Source organism: Nerophis ophidion, linkage group LG13 (assembly GCF_033978795.1).
Source record: "Nerophis ophidion isolate RoL-2023_Sa linkage group LG13, RoL_Noph_v1.0, whole genome shotgun sequence".
Taxonomy (NCBI): domain Eukaryota; kingdom Metazoa; phylum Chordata; class Actinopteri; order Syngnathiformes; family Syngnathidae; genus Nerophis; species Nerophis ophidion.
The window spans coordinates 16,021,669-16,042,520 of record NC_084623.1 but is presented as its reverse complement, the minus strand read 5'-3'; the positions used below and the strand labels follow the sequence as shown (position 1 = coordinate 16,042,520).

At 38.3% G+C, this 20,852-nt stretch overlaps 1 protein-coding gene across 2 annotated transcripts in view; it reads left to right on the top strand.

The window, feature by feature from the left end:
- adarb1b (adenosine deaminase RNA specific B1b) overlaps window positions 1–18,806 on the top strand; it is a 346,819-nt gene extending 328,013 nt beyond the window's left edge. For both annotated transcript variants that reach the window (XM_061918461.1, XM_061918460.1), the window contains 2 exons: window positions 6,969–7,147; window positions 10,436–18,806. In XM_061918461.1, coding sequence (XP_061774445.1) covers window positions 6,969–7,147; window positions 10,436–10,612 — 356 coding nt within the window. In that variant the 3' untranslated portion in view covers window positions 10,613–18,806. The remainder of the gene's footprint in view (window positions 1–6,968; window positions 7,148–10,435) is intronic.
- Window positions 18,807–20,852: the final 2,046 nt, after the last annotated feature.

Here is a 20,852-nt window from a genome sequence, read left to right as displayed (position 1 = left end):
GTGTTTCTCGTAACATTGGGGCAGTATAGCTCGTTTGGTAGAGTGGCCGTGTCAGGATCCAGGTTTGACCCCCACTTCTGGGATATAGCAGACTTTTTTGTTGCTTTATTTTGTTTTTGCGGCAAACGTTCCGATGTTTTGAGGCTTTTTTTTTCATTGACTTTATCAATCTTTTAAGTGTTTCTCGTAACATTGGGGCAGTATAGCTCGTTTGGTAGAGTGGGCGTGTCAGGTTCCAGGTTTGACCCCCACTTCTGGGATATAGCAGACTTTTTTGTTGCTTTATTTTGTTTTTGCGGCAAACGTTCCGATGTTTTGAGGCTTTTTTTTTCATTGACTTTATCAATCTTTTAAGTGTTTCTCGTAACGTTGGGGCGTTATAGCTCGGTTGGTAGAGTGGCCAGGCCAGCAACTTGAGGGTTCCAGGTTTGATCCCCACTTCTGGGATTTTGCTGACTTTTTTGTTGCTTTATTTTGTTTTTGCGACAAATGTTGCGATGTTTTGAGGCTTGTTTTTTTTCATTGACTTTATCAATCTTTTAAGTTTTTCTCGTGACGTTGAGGCGGTACGGCTCGGTTGGTGAAGTGGCCGGGCCAGCAACTTGCGGGTTCCAGGTTCGATCCCCACTTCTGGGATTTTGCAGAATTTGTTGTTTTGATGCTTATTTTTTTCATTGACTTTATCAATCTTTTAAGTGTTTCTCGTAATGTAGAGTGGCCTTGCCAGCAACTTAAGGGTTCCAGGTCCGATCCCCACTTCTGGGATTTTGCAGAGTTTGTTGCTTTATTTTGTTTTTGCGGCAAATGTTGCGATGTTTTGAGACTTATTTTTTTCATTGACTTTATCAATCTTTTAATGAAGTCGGTTGGTAGAGTGGTCGTGTCAGGTTCCAGGTTCGATCCCCACTTCTGGGATTTTGCAGAGTTTGTTGCTTTATTTTGTTTTTGCGGCAAATGTTGCGATGTTTTGAGGCTTATTTTTTCATTGACTTTATCTATCTTTGAAGTGTTTCTCGCAACGTTGGGGCGGTATAGCTCGTTTGGTAGAGTGGGCGTGTCAGGTTCCAGGTTCGATCCCCACTTCTGGGATTTTGCAGAGTTTGTTGCTTTATTTTGTTTTTACGGCAAATGTTGCGATGTTTTGAGACTTATTGTTTTCATTGACTTTATCAATCTTTTTATAAAGTCGGTTGGTAGAGTGGCCGTGTCAGGTTCCAGGTTCGATCCCCACTTCTAGGATTTTGCAGAGTTTGTTGCTTTATTTTGTTTTTGCGGCAAACGTTGCGATGTTTTGAGGTTTATTTTTTTCATTGACTTTATCAATCTTTTAAGTATTTTTCGTAACGTTGGGGCGGTATAGCTCGGTTGGTAGCGTGGCCCTGCCAGCAACTTGAGGGTTCCAGGTTCGATCCCCACTTCTGGGATTTTGCAGACTTTTTTGTTACTCTATTTTGTTTCTGCGGCAAACTTTGCAATGTTTTGAGGCTTATTTTTTCATTGACTATCAATCTTTGAAGTGTTTTAGGCAATGTTGGGGCAGTACAGCTCGGTTTGTAGAGTGGCCGTGCCAGAAACTTGAGGGTTCCAGGTTCGATCCCCACATCTGGGATTTTGCAGAGTTTGTTGCTGTATTTTGTTTTTGCGGCAAATGTTGCGATGTTTTGAGACTTATTTTTTTCATTGACTTTATCAATCTTTTAATAAAGTCGGTTGGTAGAGTGGTCGTGTCAGGTTCCAGGTTCGATCCCCACTTCTGGGATTTTGCAGAGTCTGTTGCTTTATTTTGTTTTTGCGGCAAACGTTGCAATGTTTTGAGGCTTATTTTTTTCATTGACTTTATCAATCTTTTAAGTGTTTCTCGTAACATTCAATCAATCAGTCAATCAATGTTTATTTACATAGCCCCAAATCACAAATGTCTCAAAAGATATTGGTGCGGTATAGCTCGGTTGGTAGAGTGGCCGTGTCATGTTCCTGGTTCGATCCCCACTTCTGGGATTTTGCAGGCTTTTTTGTTGCTTTATTTGTTTTTTGCGGAAAATATTTCGATGTTTTGAGGCTTTTTTTTTTCATTGACTTTATCAATCTTTTAAGTGTTTCTTGTGACGTTGGGGCGGTATAGCTCGGTTGGTAGAGTGGCCGTGCCAGCAACTTCAGGGTTCCAGGTTCGATCCTCACTTCTGGGATTTTGCAGACTTTTTTGTTGCTTTATTTTGTTTTTGCAGCAAACGTTGCGATGTTTTGAGGTTTATTTTTTTCATTGACTTTATCAATCTTTTAAGTGTTTCTTGTAACGCTGGGGAAGTATAGCTCGGTTGGTAGAGGGGCCGTGCCAGCAACTTGAGGGTTCCAGGTTCGATTCCCACATTTGGGATTTTGCAGACTTTTTTGTTGTTTTATTTGTTTTTTGCGGCAAATATTTCGATGTTTTGAGGCTTATTTTTTTCATTGACTTTATCAATTTTTTAAGTGTTTCTCGTAAAGTTGGGGCGGTATAGCTCGGTTGGTTGAGTGGCCGTGCCAGCAACTTGAGGGTTCCAGGATTAGATCCCACTTCTGGGATTTTGCAGGCTTTTTTGTTGCTTTATTTGGTTTTTGCGGCAAATATTTTGATGTTTTGAGGCTTTTTTTTTCATTGACTTTATCAATTTTTTTAAGTGTTTCTCGTAAGGTTGGGGCGGTATAGCTCGGTTGGTTGAGTGGCCGTGCCAGCAACTTGAGGGTTCCAGGTTCGATACCCACTTCCGCCATCCTAGTCACTGCCGTTGTGTCCTTGGGCAAGACACTTTACCCACCTGCTCCCAGTGCCACCCACACTGGTTTAAATGTAACTTAGATATTGGGATTTCACTATGTAAAGCGCTTTGAGTCACTAGAGAAAAGCGCTATATAAATATAATTCACTTCACTTAAGCTCAAAAAGCACACAATCGAAATACTGTATTGATATTTTACACGTTTTTTTCCACACAGACCTAAAAGTAGGCACAAGACGGCAGTAAAAGCACATACTCTTTTTTTTTTTTTTTTTTTTATTAATTATAACTACTAATAATAATGAATAAATTATATTTATATAGCGCTTTTTCACAGTTGTCTCAAAGCGCTTTAAATTTAGAAAACCCATACATTCAAGCTTGGTGGTGGTAAGCTACATTTATACCAGTGTGGGTGGCACTGGGAGAAAGGTGGGTGAAGTCTCCTGCCCTTTGGCCGCAACGAGGATGGTGGATGCCGGAATCAAACCAGGAACCCTTCGGTTTTTGGGCACCCGCTCAACATCATTATAATTAATAATATTATAAAAAAGAAACACAACCAAAGTATTCCTTATTGTCCCCTGTCTTCACTTTTTCCATATTTTGTCATGGAATATATTTTCATTCCGAAATGTAATGAATTAATTTTTGTCCTCAAAATTCTACACACAATACCCCATGTTTTGAAATTGTTGCATATTAATTTAAAGAAAAATAAGAATAATAATGTACATCAGTGTACATATGTATGATTGCAATGTATTTGAGCGAGGGGGGGTTTAACATTATGTAATTAGTTATAATTGTAAAAAGAAGCGCAAGTCTTCCTAATCATTTGCTGTCTTCTCTGTCGTCAAAAAGTTATAGACTGTTTTACACTTGAAAAGAGTTTGTTTATCTTAAAAATCAATATAGCCACTAATAGCGCTTCACTTTTCTTATATTTTGAATTGAATATATATTCATCCCAAAATGTAATAAAAAAAAATTCCTCAAAATTCTACACACAATACCCCTTAATGACGATGTAAAAAAAAAAAGGGGGACATTTTTGCATATTCATTAAAGAGAAACATTTATAATACAATAAGAAAAATCAAATGTACATAAGTATGGTTTTAATGTATTTAGGGGTTGTTAAGAAATGCAGGCAAAGTCTTCCTTATTGTCTGCTGCTGTCCAAAAGTTATAGACTGTTTTGTTAAACATTGTAAAAGTGTTTATATATACTAAAAAAAATAATGTATTTTTCCATAATTTATCATGCAATATATATTTATTCCGAAATGAAACAGATTCATTTTTTTCCTCAAAATTCTACACACAATACCCCTTAATGACAATGTAAAAAACATGTAGAAATGTTTGCATATTTACTAAAAAATTAAATAAATCACATGTACATAATTATGACTGCAAAATATTTGGGGGTTGCTAACATTGTGAAAAAAATTCTGGACGACCGCTCCACCCCATAATAATTTGTTCTAATTACAAAAAGAAACGCAAGCTAAGTTTTCCTTATTGTCCGCTGTCTTATCTGTTGTCCAAAAGTTGTAGACTGTTTTGTTAAACACTTGAAAAGTGTTTATCTATTCCAAAAAAAATACTGTATTTTTCCATATTTTGTCATGCAAAAAATATTTATTCCGAAATGAAATTAATAATTTTTTGTCCACAAACTTCTACACACAATAACCCTTAATGAGAATGTAAACCATTATTAGACATTTTAGCATATTTAGTAAAAAATCAAATACATCCAATGTATGTATAAGTATGACTGCAATGTATTTGTTGGTTGTTAACAATATGAAGCAATTGTTTAATTTGAATAATTAAAAAAAAAAATTGTAAAAAAAAAAAGGGGGGGAAGCTAAACAAATTAATTTTCAACTAAAGAATCAATTTCAAACGTTGCTTCTTGTTGAAGTTTTTTTTTTTTCATGTCGCAGGACAGAGTCACCTGTGAGTGAAGGAGGAGCGCTAATCTGCTTTCCAAAATTCGTCACTAGACTTAATATACACCGGGTTTTTAAAAATTAAAAAAAAATAAAAAAGGATAAAATGGAGTGTAAATACTCCCCAAATATAACATCACAGTCGCTAAGTTGGCAACACTGATCCCTTGTGCTGTGTCTTCTTATGCTCTGGCAGACCAGAGCATTCAAATGTTAATTACTGAGGACAAACAACTAGCATTAAATCTTATTGTGGCGAGAAAAAAAATATTATCTGCAAGAAAAAACTGGTTTGCAAGTTAAAAAAAAAAAAAAAACACATTTCTCCAAGTAAAAAAAAAAAAATAGGACTATCTGCACACATCTCTGAAGACACCTAATCCAGGAAATAGACAAGATCTATTCCAGGCTGAAAACTGTCACCGTCATAAACCGTTATTAACTGTACAAGCAGTATAGGAGGTGCGAGCACCTCTCCCTCCCTGGATGCTGTCCACCTGGCAAGTAAAGGTGATATAAAAAAAAAAAGGAGCAGAATTAAAAGCTTTTTTCTGCTCTGCAGAGTTCTGAGCAGTGGGAGGCAGCAGCATGGCAGCCCTGTGGCGTTCATATTGTTTAAATCATTGACTCCGAAGAGTTTATTACACTCACACAGTACGAGGCTCGGGGGATTTATGGCTTTTATACGTCTCCCATTTAGGCTGGTGAAATAGTGGAGGCCCGTGGCGTTCAGGTGGTGCATGCTGGGTAGTCTCCACTCCGATGACAGTTCACATCACTCACATAATATTCTAATTGTGCTTTTATAAATGTGCATACTGAAATATTTGTTTTACATTGTGGTGGCTTCCTGCGTGGCACTCGGCATCAAGGGTTGGATTTGGGGGTTAAATCACCAAAAGTGATTCCCGGGCGCAGCCACCACTGCTGCTCACTGCTCCCCTCATCTCCCAAGGAGTGATCAAGGGTGATGGATCAAATGCAGTGGGTAAAATCACCGCACTTAGTGTGTGTGTGACAATCATTGGTACTTTATGATCTTTTTAGTCCCAAAGAGGGGGGGAGGGCATCTATTAAACAGACAAAGAAGCAAGGAATTAAACAGAGACAAAATAAGATTTGGCTCAATTGAGGAGAAACGTCTGGCCTGTACTCTTCTACGGTCTCCACCACGCTCTGACAAAAGATTGTACGCCTCCTCTTTTATTTGGACTTTTTGAATGAATGAATGAATGAATGCATGCATTTTTGAATGAAATAAGTTTATTTCGGTCATATAATCAATCAAATCAATCAACCATTTTGTTTGATACCATTTTGTTACGGTACATGTTATATGTATACAATAATACACATTTACACACGAAAGAAAAGAAAAAGAATGACCAAAAAAGAAATAGGCTGAAGCCAAAGTTTATATTTGCCTATCCTGTACCTTCACAGAAGATTAGATTGCCTGGAACATCGTTAAAAAAAAATAATCAAAAATCAACGGGATGAAAGTAATTGTTACTATATTTTATAATTTTCAATTATTTCACCTTTCAAAGAAGTGCATGTCTTCAGCTCATCACTGAGCTTGTTCCACCATTTAACTCCTAAAACTGTAATACATTCTTATTTTATATTTGTTCTCGCTTTACCTATTTCAAAAATCGATATCCCCCGCAAATTATAGTTTTCTCCTCTTCAATGAAATAGCCTGAGAATACAAGCTGGAAGGCTGTTGTTTTTTGCTCGAAACATAATTTCCATTGTTTTTAAAAACACAATGTCTGAAACTTTTAATACATTTGAACTCATAAATAATGGATTGGTATGTTCATAGTAGCAGCTGTTCCCTGATTACATGGCAACAGCTGTTTCTAAAGGGGCGGGGGTCGTAAACAGCCGTCGCCTTCGATTACAAAATAGTGCAAAGAAAAGGTCGTTAAACAGTTCACAGAAGAAGACCCCGGAGCTTGGGCAGGTCCTGCTTTCTCTCCGCTTTGTAGATCTCGAGTAAAGACAAAAAAATGTGCGGATTACAATACATGACAGAAACCGACGCTTACATGTCGCTCCCCATCCTACACGGTGGAGTTTCACAAGCCTTTTGCTTGGTAGGCTCAAAGACAGCTTTTTTTGAGCTGAACTCAATGTAACACAAAGTTTTGAGATACAATTATTCTGACACTTGCATTTCAGGAAAGTTGGTGACTGTGCAAGTTCTTTCTTTGATCTCCTCAATGTTTTGTTTTTTTTGCAGGGATAAGCAATGCAGAGGCCAGACAGCCTGGGAAAGCCCCCAACTTCAGTGTCAACTGGACGGTGGGGGATCAGGGCCTGGAGGTGATCAACGCCACCACCGGCAAGGACGACATAGGCCGAGCCTCGCGCCTCTGCAAGCACGCCCTCTACAGCCGCTGGGTGCGCCTACACTCCAAGGTACGCCCTTCCGCTTGGCAACCCCCTATTAGAGAAAGACGACAACAAATGCATGCAGAAACTAACCAACGTTGTCGAAGTACAGAGATTATGTACTAAAAACTGTTTCGTTGAGAAACACTCCCTACTGACATCACACATTGGACGGTTTAGTAAGTATGAATTGTTTTAGTTTTATTGTAAAACTTACAAACATTGCTCGGGGTGATGAATGAAAAATCCTTTCGAGCAGAAACGCTATGGGCGAATATACTTCCGGTTCAAGGCACAAAACAGAACATTTTAAAACCGCAAACTCGTCAAATAGATGGTGCCGCAGCACAAACAATAACACACCTTTTCAGTATCCATGTCGGTGTTATTTCAAAACGTTTTGTTGGATACAAAATATTATGGCCGTTAGCGAAGAAAAAAAATCATAAATTAGCCGCACCGTTCTATAAGCTGCAGGGTTCAAAGCGTGGGAAAAATGTATCGGCTTTTAGTCCGTAAAATACGGTACCTATACGTCAGGGGTCACCAACCTTTTTGAAACCAAGAGCTACTTCTTGGGTACTGATTAATGCGAAGGGCTACCAGTTTGATACACACTTAAATTGCCAAAAATAGCCAATTTGCTCAATTTAACTTTAACTCTATGTTATTTTTAATAATTAATGTTATTTATCTTTGTGGAAACACTGATCATCTTAATGATTTCTCACAATAAAAATATATTTTTGATGACATGTTTTAAATAGGTTAAAATCCAATCTGCACTTTGTTAGAATATATAACAAATTGGACAAAGCTATATTTCTAACAAAGACAAATCATTATTTCTTCTAGATTTTCCAGAACAAAAATTTTTAAAGAAATTCAAAAGACTTTGAAATAAGACTTAAATTTGATTCTACAGATTTTCTAGATGTGCCAGAATATTTTTTTTGAATTTTAATCATAATAAGTTTGAAGAAATATATCACAAATAATCTTCAACGAAAAAACAGAAGCTAAAATGAAGGATTGAATTAAAATGTATTTATTATTCTTTACCATTAAAAACATGAATTTATTTGAACATTGATTTAAATTGTCAGGAAAGAAAAGGAAGGAATTTAAAAGATAAAAAGGTAAATGTCTTTAAAAATCCTAAAATAATTTTTAAGGTTGTATTTTTTCTCTAAAATTGTCTGTCTAAAAGTTATAAGAAGCAAAGTAAAAAAATAAACAAATTTATTTCAACAAGTGAAGACCAAGTCTTTCAAATATTTTCTTGTATTTTCAAATTCTATTTGAGTTTTGTCTCTCTTAGAATTAAAAATGTCGAGCAAAGCGAGACCAGCTTGCTAGTAAATAAAAAAAATAAAAAAAATTGAGTCAGCTCACTGGTAAGTGCTGTTATTTGAGCTATTTTTAGAACAGGCCAGCGGGCGACTCATCTGGTCCTTACGGGCTACTTGGTGCCCGCGGGCACCGCGTTGGTGACCCCTGCTAAACGTAACGTTACAATTTTCAAATCGAAAGCAATTGACTCCAAAAAATGCTTCAACGCATGTGCGGAGGGAAAGTGTAGTCAGCGCTGCTTGTAGGAGGAAAAGTCACCGCCGCTGTCCATGGCACTGAAGACGAGCACCGGCGGGCAGGGGCGGGCAGGGGCGGGCATGTGCTGACGGCGAGACACAGCTGGCAGGAGATTAGATCTTACAGGTGGTACGTGTTAAGCCATTAATCAGTTGTCTTTAACAGTACGCAGCTTGGAGCAGAGGGAGAGAGAGAGGATTGAGAGTGACGGCAACGTCACAACGTGCTGAAAGACATTTTGGGGAAAAATTGTGACAAACATTAAAACTTTATTAAACCTGCACGCTCGCCTCTTGTGCCGCGTCTACAGCAGAGCTGCTAGGGAGCGACTTCCACAGTATGTTAAGTGAGGCTCCACTTTTCCAAAAATGCGCTATCCTAATGCTAATATATACAGTGGGGCAAAAAAGTATTTAGTCAGCCACCGATTGTGCAAGTTCTCACACTTAAAATGATGACAGAGGTCTGTAATTTTCATCATAGGTACACTTCAACTGTGAGGGACAGAATGTGAAAAAAAAAAACTCAGGAATTCACATTGTTGGAATTTTAAAGAATTTATTTGTAAATTATGGTGGAAAATAAGTATTTGGTCAACCATTCAAAGCTCTCACTGATGGAAGGAGGTTTTGGCTCAAAATCTCACGATACATGGCCCCATTCATTCTTTCCTTAACACGGATCAATCGTCTCGTCCCCTTAGCGGAAAAACAGCCCCTAAGCATGATGTTTCCACCCCCATGCTTTACAGTAGGTGTGGTGTTCTTGGGATGCAACTCAGTATTCTTCTTCCTCCAAACACGACGAGTTGAGTTTATACCAAAAAGTTCTATTTTGGTTAATCTGACCACATGACATTCCCCCAATCCTCTACTGTATCATCCATGTATCCTTTTTGGTATAAACTCAACTCGTCGTGTTTGGAGGAAGAAGAATACCGAGTTGCATCCCAAGAACACCATACCTACTGTGAAGCATGGGGGTGGAAACATCATGCTTTGGGGTTGTTTTTCTGCTAAGGCGACAGGACGACTGATCCGTGTTAAGGAAAGAATGAATGGGGCCATGTATCGTGAGATTTTGAGCCAAAACCTCCTTCCATCAGTGAGAGCTTTGAATGGTTGACCAAATACTTATTTTCCACCATAATTTACAAATAAATTCTTTAGAATTCCTACAATGTGAATTCCTGGATTATTTTTTCACATTCTGTCTCTCACAGTTGAAGTGTACCTGTGATGAATATTACAGACCTCTGTCATCATTTTAAGTGGGAGAACATGCACAATCGGTGGCTGACTAAATACTTTTTTGCCCCAGCTATTAACATGCTACTGATTAGCATTAGCGATTTAAACTGGTCATTCCGGCGCCTCCGAATGTGTTAATGAAGACTACAGCTGAGAAGCACATTGTATTCAAACAGCTGGTGTGTAATAAGTACTTGCAGTATTAACGCTTTGTAGGGCGCAACAGCAAGCAATGACCGAACTAACCCACAAGACTGCTGTCTTAGCCTTGCAGTTATCATTTTTTTCGACGTTTGATTTTATTATCAAAAACAATGAATATTTATAAGAATACACAAAAGTACTGATAATTGAGTGCTGGTATCGATTCCCAAGTACTGGAAGTCGGTACCGTATCGGTTCAAATGTGAACGGTAGCCATGCCTGGTGTGGTCCGTGTTGCTGCGTGTCCCTGACCTGTCTCCTCTCTGACCAGCTGTCCTCCGTGTTGCGGATCAAGGCCCCCAAGCCCGCCTCCTACCACGACGGCAAGCAGGCGGCCGCCGAGTACCACTCCGCCAAGGTGGCGCTCATCAAGGCCTTCCACAAGGCCGGCCTGGGCGCCTGGGTGAAAAAGCCCATCGAGCAAGACCAGTTCACGCTCGGCTCCTGAGGGGCCCGTTTTTACCAAGGGATTGTGACCCCCCCACCCCTCCTACCACCCTCTCCCTCAACTCCTCTAAGCCCCGCCTCCCCCGACCCAGGTTTGAAAGAAAAACCCGCCGGGGACTTGTCCGCGTTTGCACGCACCTTCAATCAATGTGCATCCTTTTTTCTTAAAACATCCGGAAATGAACCTCGCCGTCGTGTTTTCACGTTGTGTTTTTTTTTTTTTTTACCGACACGCTGGGTGCAACTGGAGTGTGTAGAAGACTTTGTGCGTTTGTGCATGTTTGTCCTCCGAAACCCCCGCCTGCAGAGAGAACCTTACCGTGTCCCTCATCATGACGACTCCGTTCTAAAACGTAGTGCCGGGGGAGGGGGGGAACAAGTTAGTAGTAGGAACTAGCGATCTTAGTAACGTTTCTTAAAAACGGCAAAGGTAGGACTTTATTTTTTTCTTAACTTTTGGGAACAAAAGAGAATTTTCGTGTAGACTTCTGAGTTGTTGTGGTCGTGTGTGGATGTACCTTTAAAAAGGGGGAGGGTCTTTAAGCTTTTATTTTTTTTTCCCTGTCCGTGTTGGCATGTGTGAGGCGCAGTGAGGGATTCATACGGCCCCACTCCTGGTGGATCTGCTGGAAATGATGGAAAGTGCCACTCTACATAGTCAAAAGTTGGAATTGCAACAGAACGCGTTTTAGGGCGTTTGACGCTCTATTGCAGGGGTGTCAAACTCACGGCCCGAGGGGCCAGATCTGGCACGTTTTATCCGGGATGAGTTTGCTAAGTCTAAAAATTAACTTGAAATTTTTCAATGAAAGAAACGGCTGTTCTAAATGTGTCCACTAGATGTCGCAATAGCAATTGTTTGTATCATTGTAGACGTATGTAAAGAAAATAAACCACGTTAGTACATCAGTCCAGGAAAATGATCAAACTACATAAGTAACATCCTGTAATTTGATTTTGATATTATTTTTTGGTAACACTTTAGTATGGAGAACATATTTTAAACAACAAAGACTTAATTTTGTTATTTGGTTAGGGTTAGGGTTAGGGTTGGGGTTAGTAATGGTGAATATGTTCCCCACACTAAAAAAGGCAGAAATCAGTACTTAATAATGACTAATTAAGTTAATAAGCAACTAATTAATGGTGGATATGTTCCCCATACTAAATAAGGCAGTAATAAGTACTTAATAATGACTAAGTTAATAAGCAACAAATTAATGATGAATATGTTCCCCATACTAAATAAGGCAGAAATCAGTACTTAATAATGACTAATTAAGTTAATAAGCAACTAATTAATGGTGGATATGTTCCCCATACTAAAGTGTTACCAATTTTTTTTATCTTGATAGATTGAAAATGAACACCAATGAGTTGACCGATAAACATAATTTATTCAGATAATATAAATAAGGACAAATAAAGATAGAATACTATTAACCCCAACATGTAAGTGTAAAAAAAAAACATCATGATTTTCAAACAAAGATAACAATCTGAAGTTGTCTTTATTTTTGTCAGCGTTATTTTGTGATGAACCCCAAGATGCAGAGAAGGAGGCAGGCATTGAATGAGAAAACATGACTTGATTTAACACTAAAACACTAAGCAAGAACAAACAAAAGGGGTACAACAAAAAGCGCGCGCGAGGCGGATAATAAACTAAAAGAGCTAGCATGAGAGCTGAAAAACAAAAGGAGCTTGGCATGGAAGCTAGCAAAAACAAAGGAGCTTAGCATAGAAGTCGTAACGTGTAGTACAAAGACGAACTGAAAGCAGGGAACAAAAGACAGTAAGCTACAAACTGCTACCGAAATATAGCTTACCGCTACGCTGCAATGACACGACAGGAGCGACACGACACGATCCGACAATACAACGACAATAATCCAGCACAGACTGGATGGGAAGGCAGGTTAAAATAGGAGTGGGCTGATTGACACCAGGTGTGGCCCGGTGCCGATCAGCCACAGCTGAGGGGAAACAGAGCTCAGGGAGAAACACACGAAACAGACAAAACAGGAAATACTACACACATAGAGGAAACAAAGACAAATGCAGAGGAAAAAACTAAACACAACCAAACTGTCAGGGACGAACCTGACAATTTTTAAGTTATCGTGCCGTGATTTTCACCTGTACGGCCAACTTGGGAGTACATTTTTCTCCACGTGGCCCCCCCATCTAAAATGAGTTTGACACCCCTGCTCTACTGCCATCTGCCGGCTAAAGTGGAGAGTGCAAACCCAAATTTTGTCACGTTTCACGTGTCGGGTAAACCGCGAGGAATGAGGCCAAATGAATCCCTTTTCTTCTGTAGGTGTGTTTGTGTGCGTGTGTGTTTGAGGGAAGAGAACGAACGCCAGCATCTTCCTCAAAAGGCAGCTTTCAGTCCACTTTCTAGATTCGTGCTCGTTTGTCGTTCCTGAGGGAGAAAAGATGCTCACTTTGTTTTGGTTTTATAGAATGTGTGTAACACTACGGCGGAAAAACAACAAAAAAAAAAAGATCGGTTGAATATTTTCGTATGTATGAAAGTACATACTTGTATTTAAAAAGTACTCACTATGCAAACGTTGCCCGATACGGCGTGTTGATCATATTTACCACACGCGTCCATTCTGATGTCGAACGCTGACGTCGCGTAAGCATGTTCGTAAAAAAAACAAAACAAACAAAAAAAAAAAACAGATGCAGGCGGATTTTGATATCGAGTCAATTGACGATACCGGTGATATCGACGCCTTGTGAAACACAAGGAGCGATGGTGTTCATCGGGTGTGTGTGTCACTTTAAGAAAAAAAAAAAAAAAAAAAACATGTGACCGATACAGCTGCTGTGTCATGTGACTGTTTATCAGGAAGCTTCTTCGTGCTAAATGTCGTCGGTTTCCATCGCCATCATCAAACTAAACGAAAGTTTTAAAAAAAAGGACAATTTACGCAGTTTAGGATCATTTTGATCTTATAGCATCTGTTAAACATTTGGCTCTTTGACCAGAATTGTCCGTTTCATATTCCTTTCTGCGCAGGTATTCATGAAACAATTATATTTGCGAAGTAATAATTGTACTTGCGGGTCAAACGTAGTGACTTTTTTGATCCACTAGAGGGCAGATGACCATTCTGTAACATTAACAGTATCAGTGCAGTGTCAATACAGCCAGTGAGTGTGCCACACGCTCATCACCCATCATTAGATGATATCTTTTACTTCAGTAACTGTATGTGTTTACCTTTTATTAATGATCATGATTGTTAGCAGATTAATTAATTTGATTAATTAAAATACAGATATGTAAAAAAAAAAATAAACAAGGGGACAACAAATGTGATATACTTGAAAAATAATTCATGCAAGAATCAACATGGAAATATTGAATTGGGATTGTGTGTGAAAGACCAACACAAAACAGTGAAGGACACTAAAATAAATCATTTCACATTTTGTGTTAAAGTTTGGTGCGTAAAAACATTACGCCCCTCGAAGCAATTCGTAGTGAAATTTGTGATAATCAGAGGTGGGTAGAGTAGCCAGAAATTGTACTCAAGTAAGAGTACTGTTACTTTAGAGATGTATTACTCAAGTAAAAGTAAGGAGTAGTCACCCAAATATTTACTTGAGTAAAAGTAAAAAGTATGCTGCGAAAAAACTACTCAAGTACTGAGTAACTGATGAGTAACCTGTTCGTTTAATGATTCCAGCAACAAATAATGCACAAAAACATAAAAATAGCAATGAGCAAATTCAGAGCCAGGAATATCTCTTAAGCAACTAAAACAATATTATATATTAAATAATACATTAAAATAAAAAATGAAGGCAAATTGAGCCACAATAACTTAACAGCACCATAGGCTCAGTAGGCATTCATTGATTGATTGATTGATTGAAACTTGTATTAGTAGATTGCACAGTACAGTACATATTCCCTACAATTGACCACTAAATGGTAACACCCCAATACGTTTTTCAACGTTTATCAATTACTTAATAAATGACCAAGTCGAGGTGATCTACATCATATATACATATTATATATATATATATACATATATATATATATATATATATACCTTTTATATATACAGTATATAATTTATATTTATTTATTTTGCGGTTTTTGTTCACATATTAAAGGTGTTTTAATGAATATACATGCATGTTTAACATATAGATTCCTATCTTTAATGAGGACAAGAATATAAGTTGGTGTATTACCTGATTCTGATGACTTGCATTGATTGTAATCAGACAGTAGTGCTGATAATGTCCCGGTTTTCAAATGGTGGAGAAAAAAAGTTCCTCCTTCCTGTCTAATACCACATGAAAGTCGTTGGTTTTTGGCATCTTATTTGTCCAGCTTCCATATTCGTTTTTATACACTTTACAAGAAATACATTGGCGGCAAACTCCGTAGCTTGCTAGCTTGTTTGCGCTGGCTTTCGGAGACTCTTATTTTGTTAGCGCAGGCGTGATGGAGCGGCAATTTTATTGTGAAGACAGGAACTGTGCGATCAGTCTTCAGGCTTTTGACGGGAAGTACGGTTGAAATAAAAAGTGTGTTTTTTCCTTTACACTTTTGATTGCTTGGTTGATTGATTGAAACTTTTAGTAGTAGATTGCACAGTATAGTACATATTCCGTACAATTGACCACTAAATGGTAACACCCCAATAAGTTTTTCAACATGTTGGGTTCTACGTGTGACGGTCACGTGACCACCTGGCTCTGTTTGATTGGTCCAACGTCACCAGTGACTGCATGTGATTGGTGAAACGCAAGCATGCGTAGTTCCTACTTTGAATGCGTGTCTGACAAAATCAAAACAAACAAAACGTGCATTAACAGATCGATAAAAAAAAAAAGTAGCGAGTAGCGAGCTGATTGTAGATAAATGGAGCGGAGTAAAAGTAGCGTTTCTTCTCTATAAATATACTCAAGTAAAAGTAAAAGTATGTTGCATAAAAACTACTCTTAGAAGTACAATTTATCCCAAAAGTTACTCAAGTAAATGTAACGGAGTAAATGTAGCGCGTTACTACCCACCTCTGGTGATAATTATCAAATGTTATATTCAAACAGATTTTCTTCATCACAAAACAGATCCATATTACTGTGATTAGACTAAATCGTCAAATATTTCTACTTTCAAACAATCAGGAACAGATTATAACTTGCAGTGCTGCTCAAACAGAGGAGGGCAAATTGGATGGAGTTGTTGAAGTGTGATGATAATCTCCTTCCCTCTCTCAGTTACCAAGAAAAATGTTGGTCAATTCAAAAAATAATTAGTTATTGATATTTTGAGTTCTAATCATAAAAACAGTTCAGTAATTCAACAATGAGCTCTGAGTTTATGCGCTCACTGCCGATCTCCGGTGTCTAATTGGTGCGGTATAAAACGAGTAAAACATCAATACATGTTTTGTTTTCTATTTTTTTGTTGAAACCCTCTGCTTTTTGAGAGTTACAATGAACACATTCATAAAACCACGAGTTGATTTAATGTTACGAGAGAAAAATAAACTTTTACGCAACTTACTCAAGAAAGCTGCCGCAAATTCAGCATTTTTGGCTGCACAAATCACCAGGAAAAAAAGCCCGCTAATTCAGAGGGGACACAAATTCTCTATGGGATTTATGTTTAGACTTTAACTGCTTTTTTCTGACACATGAAAATTTTTTTTTTTTTAATTATGTTAAAGTTCTGGATTTATGTTTACTTTCGATAAATGTGTCAACTTACCATGTATTCCGGACTATAAGCCACACACTAAATTAGGGAAGAAAAAAGTATGTTACCGTACATCATACGTGGCAAAATTTGTTATTTATACAGAAAGATTTTGCAAATGTTTATTTACATAACCTATTTGTCTCCAAACGGTGTTTGTAACACGGCAGTAAAACGGCTGATCAAACAAAACAGAAGTCAGCGCCATGGACCAACTAGCTGTGAAAACTAGCTCTCCAAACAGCTTAACAGACCTAATAATTCCATAATGACGTTATGGTGAATTTACTGAGGAATTTGTGAAACTGAAACCGGAACAAAAATAATACTATTGTAAGTTAATAATACTAACACGGACACTTATAATTATATTAGCTATTGACGCTAGCTTGATTACATTACGATAGCGTGTACAAATATGCATTTAAACACTCCTACAGACATTACACATGGGACGTTTTAGTTAGTACAAATTGTTTTAGTTATATTGTAAAACTTACAAAAGTTTTTTAGAGTGATGAATGAACAATCCATACGAGTAGAAAAGCTATGGACGATTAGAAAACGGAACAGCACTCTACTTTCGGTTGTTTAAAGTAGTGGTCCCCAACCACCGGTCCCGGGACCAATACCGGTCTGTGACACATTTGCTACCGGGCCGCAGAGAAACTTTGATAATTTATAAACGACTGCATTTTCTCCAACTTTCGCCTGTCCTAAGCTTGTTTATAGATGTACAATAAAACTCCTCATAGGAATTTTCCATTTGTTAAATTTTGGATAACTTTGTGACATGATACAATGCACATTAATAAAATGTGAGAGATTGTAGCCAAAAGGCTGATTCCCATCTGCATCTCATTGCAAAGAAACAAGTCCAGGGCTCCCACTAATTCAGCATTATAGTGAGTTTTATTTTTCATGCACTTATTTTTGCTGTATTCATTTGGCACAAGTGGAAAGCCGGTCCCTAAAAATAATGCCTACATTAAACCGGTCCGTGGTGCAAAAAAAGGTTGGGGATCACTGTTTTTTTAAAGCACTAACTGGAAGGACACTGCAACACCTGCAGTGAGTAAATTTGACTAAAAGGTGGCGCCATAGCCACGTATTGTTTATTATTATTACTACTTTTATTATAGCTGTCCGCAATAAAAACCCATGAATCAGCCACTAGGTCTTATAAGCCGCAGGGTTTAAAGTGTAGGAAAAAAAGCAGCGGCTTATTGTGCGGAATTTACGGTACTTTTGCTAAAGTTTTTATGAATTTGACTTTTGCATGCCACACATTAGGTTGTTTTTATGTATCATTGTCCTTCAATCTGTTAATTGTGAGCTGCTTTGTGTTGGTCTTTTCACCGAAAATGTAGGGGAAAAAACCTAAGGTAAGGAATACTTGTACAAGATCACATCATGATAGTATCAATTTGATACTGATACCATCCTTGGTATCAATAGTATTGATATTTGGATCAGTCCAGTTCCATTATGCTACAGCGTTACACTGAATGTAAAAAAACAACAACTCCGCCTCCACATGAATTTAACCTTGCATCAAACAAAGTTATTTTTTAGTACCTAAGACATTTTAAAATCTACCAAAATACAAAAAAAATGAGCGCTTGTATTGTCACATCTACAGCAGGGATGTTCAACTAAATATTTTTGGCGGCCACATTTCCAGCAAACTAACTTCTCCCTTCACTATTAGTCTAAATGCGTTTATTCCAGAAAATCAGCGTCCTTTACAGTAGACATTTGATTTATTTTGTCTCTGCTGTTTTTAAGGACCTTCAGCAAAAAAATAAATCCAGTCAAAGATCACCTCTATGACAGCATTTTATTGTTTTTAAGAATCTGCTGAAAAAGTTTTTTAAACTGGACCAATTGGAATGATGAAAAAGAGAGGACCTAAGATGGAACCTTGAGGGACACCACTAGTTTAACGAAATTAGTTGAGCACATAAGTAGTAAACAAGCTGTAGCAACACCTTGCTTACATGATCACATGATGAAAAATATGTGTAACGGCCAATAAAAGGGGAGGACTTAAAGGGGTGCCTTGAAGAACGCCTCATTTATGTCAAGCACAAGTTTGCTAGCAAAGTTCAAATGTCAACGCAAGGAGTTTAACACTCTAACTGGAACGCGCTACAATTTTTAGTTTAGTTAAGTTTAGTTAACCTGCTCAGTGGCCCTATGGTTAGAGCCTCCACCCTGAGATCGGTAGGTCGTGAGTTCAAACCCTGGCCAAGTCATACCAAAGACTATAAAAATGGGACCCATTACCTTCCAACTTGGCAATCAGCATCAAGGGTTGGAATTGCGGGTTAAATCACTAAAATGATACCCGGGCGCAGCCACCGCTGCTGCTCACTGCTCCCCTCACCTCCCAGTGGGTGTAACAAGGGGATGGGTCAAAAGCAAAGGGTAATTTCACCACACCTAGTTATTTTATTTTTTTTTTTATTTATTTTAAAGAACAGAACCTGCCGTGGGTTTTTGGTCCCAGGACTACGCTGTAGCAGAATGAAGCCTTTACTGATCCGTAGAACATTGACAGACGTTGTTGTTCCTCGTAAGTCCACTAGGTTCAAACTATCGGGTGGAAAAAAATAAAAAAATCAAGTCCCAGAATACTGGAAAGTATTGAATGGTGTGATAAAATACACATTCAATGTGATTGGTTGACTTTCATCGCCAAAAGCAAAAGAAAAAACAGAAAAGTAATTGTGTCGAGTCCGTGCAATAGTCCTAGATCCGTGGTTCTCAAACTACTCGTCTCTCCAAGTTCCACCATAACGACCTACATTGAAACACAGTAGCGTAGTAGGCCTAAGTATTCGTTGAAAACAAGGCGGAGGTTTTATTTGAACAAGTATTTCTGGCCACTCCAGCATTACACACAGTTTGAACAGTAACACTGTGTTTGAATATTTGAGGAAGTGATTCTTTGGCATACCACGGTTTGAGAATCATTGTCGTAGATGGCCGTTGTCAAGTCCATGTCTACTTCTGTGTGTGTGTGTGTGTTCTGGCAATGCTTACTTAATGGGGACATCGCTCTGTTTACACAGTCACCTTTAGGGGACCTCTGACGGTATGGGGACAAAAAAAAACAGGTCCCCACAAGGGAAACCTTTTTAAATGATAGTCAGATCCATTCTGGAGATGCCTAAGTGATTTTTAAGCTTTTGGCCCATATATGTTCAACATCTAATTTGAAGTTTTTTGTTTTTTTTAAATGGTCCTCAGTAGTCACGTACAAATGTGTGTGAATTATGCAAAATTATTGAAATTTGGTCCCCATGAACCATATTAGCTCTTTTTTCCCCCCAGGGTCCCCAGTAAGACTGATCAGCACATTACTTCATCAATCCAGAGATTTAAAGACGTGTATGAGCTAACTGGGTAGTGGCCATTTCACCTAATTTTTTTAGGCCTCCACAACCTGTAGAAAGGGTGGTTCCCACAAGTTACGATCAACAACTTGGTCCCCATTCTAAATGATAACCAGTATGTGTGTGGTTGTGTGTGTGTGTTCTGGCAATTCTTACTTAATGGGGACATCACTCTGTTTACACAGTCACCTTTAGAGGACCTCTGACGGTATGGGGACAAAAAAAAACAGGTTCGACTTGTGTGAATTATGCAAAATTATTTAAATTTGGTCCCCATGAACCATATTAACGCTTTTTCCCCAGGGTCCCCAGTAAGACTGATCAGCACATTACTTCATCAATCCAGAGATTTAAAGATGTGTATAGGCTAACGGGGCATTGGCCATTTTACTTAAAAAAAAATGTATGCCTCAACAACCTGCATACTTGCCAACCTTGAGACCTCCGATTTCGGGAGGTGGGGGGAGTGGTCGGGGGTGGGGAGTAGGTGTGGTTTGGGCGGGGGTCGTAGTTAAAAGGGGACGAGTATAATTCACCAACTCGAGTATTTCATATATATTTCATATATATATATATATATGAATATGTATGAAATACTTGACTTTCAATGAATTCTTGCTATATATATTTATTTTACTATATATATAAATACAAGAAAAAGTTGAATTTCAGACGGCACCTATCAAATACACAGTAATAAAAACACAGTTGTTCTACTAACTGTAGTGTGCTTGCTGGTTATTAAAAAAAAAAAATTACCTTTCACTATTCGAGTAACCTTAGTTCTGCCATTTGCGTACTGGCAAGAGTCACTTGCCGTCAGGTGCACAACACCACGTAAATCGTTGGCCAATCAAAAAGAAACCCCATAACGCTGTAGCCAACATTCACCAGGAGATGGCGACAGACAACATAGAATCACTCTATTACAGACGGCGTCGCCATGGCTGTAATTTCCTCGATCTTCTGCTTCGTCTCCTTGTGTGTGCAGTTTTTTATTAAAAATCTGTAGATGTTGTAACGGGATTGGGCAGGCAAGCTGTTTATATAACAAGAAAGCGGACGTTAAAACAGGCTGTCCCCACTCATGTCCGCATGGA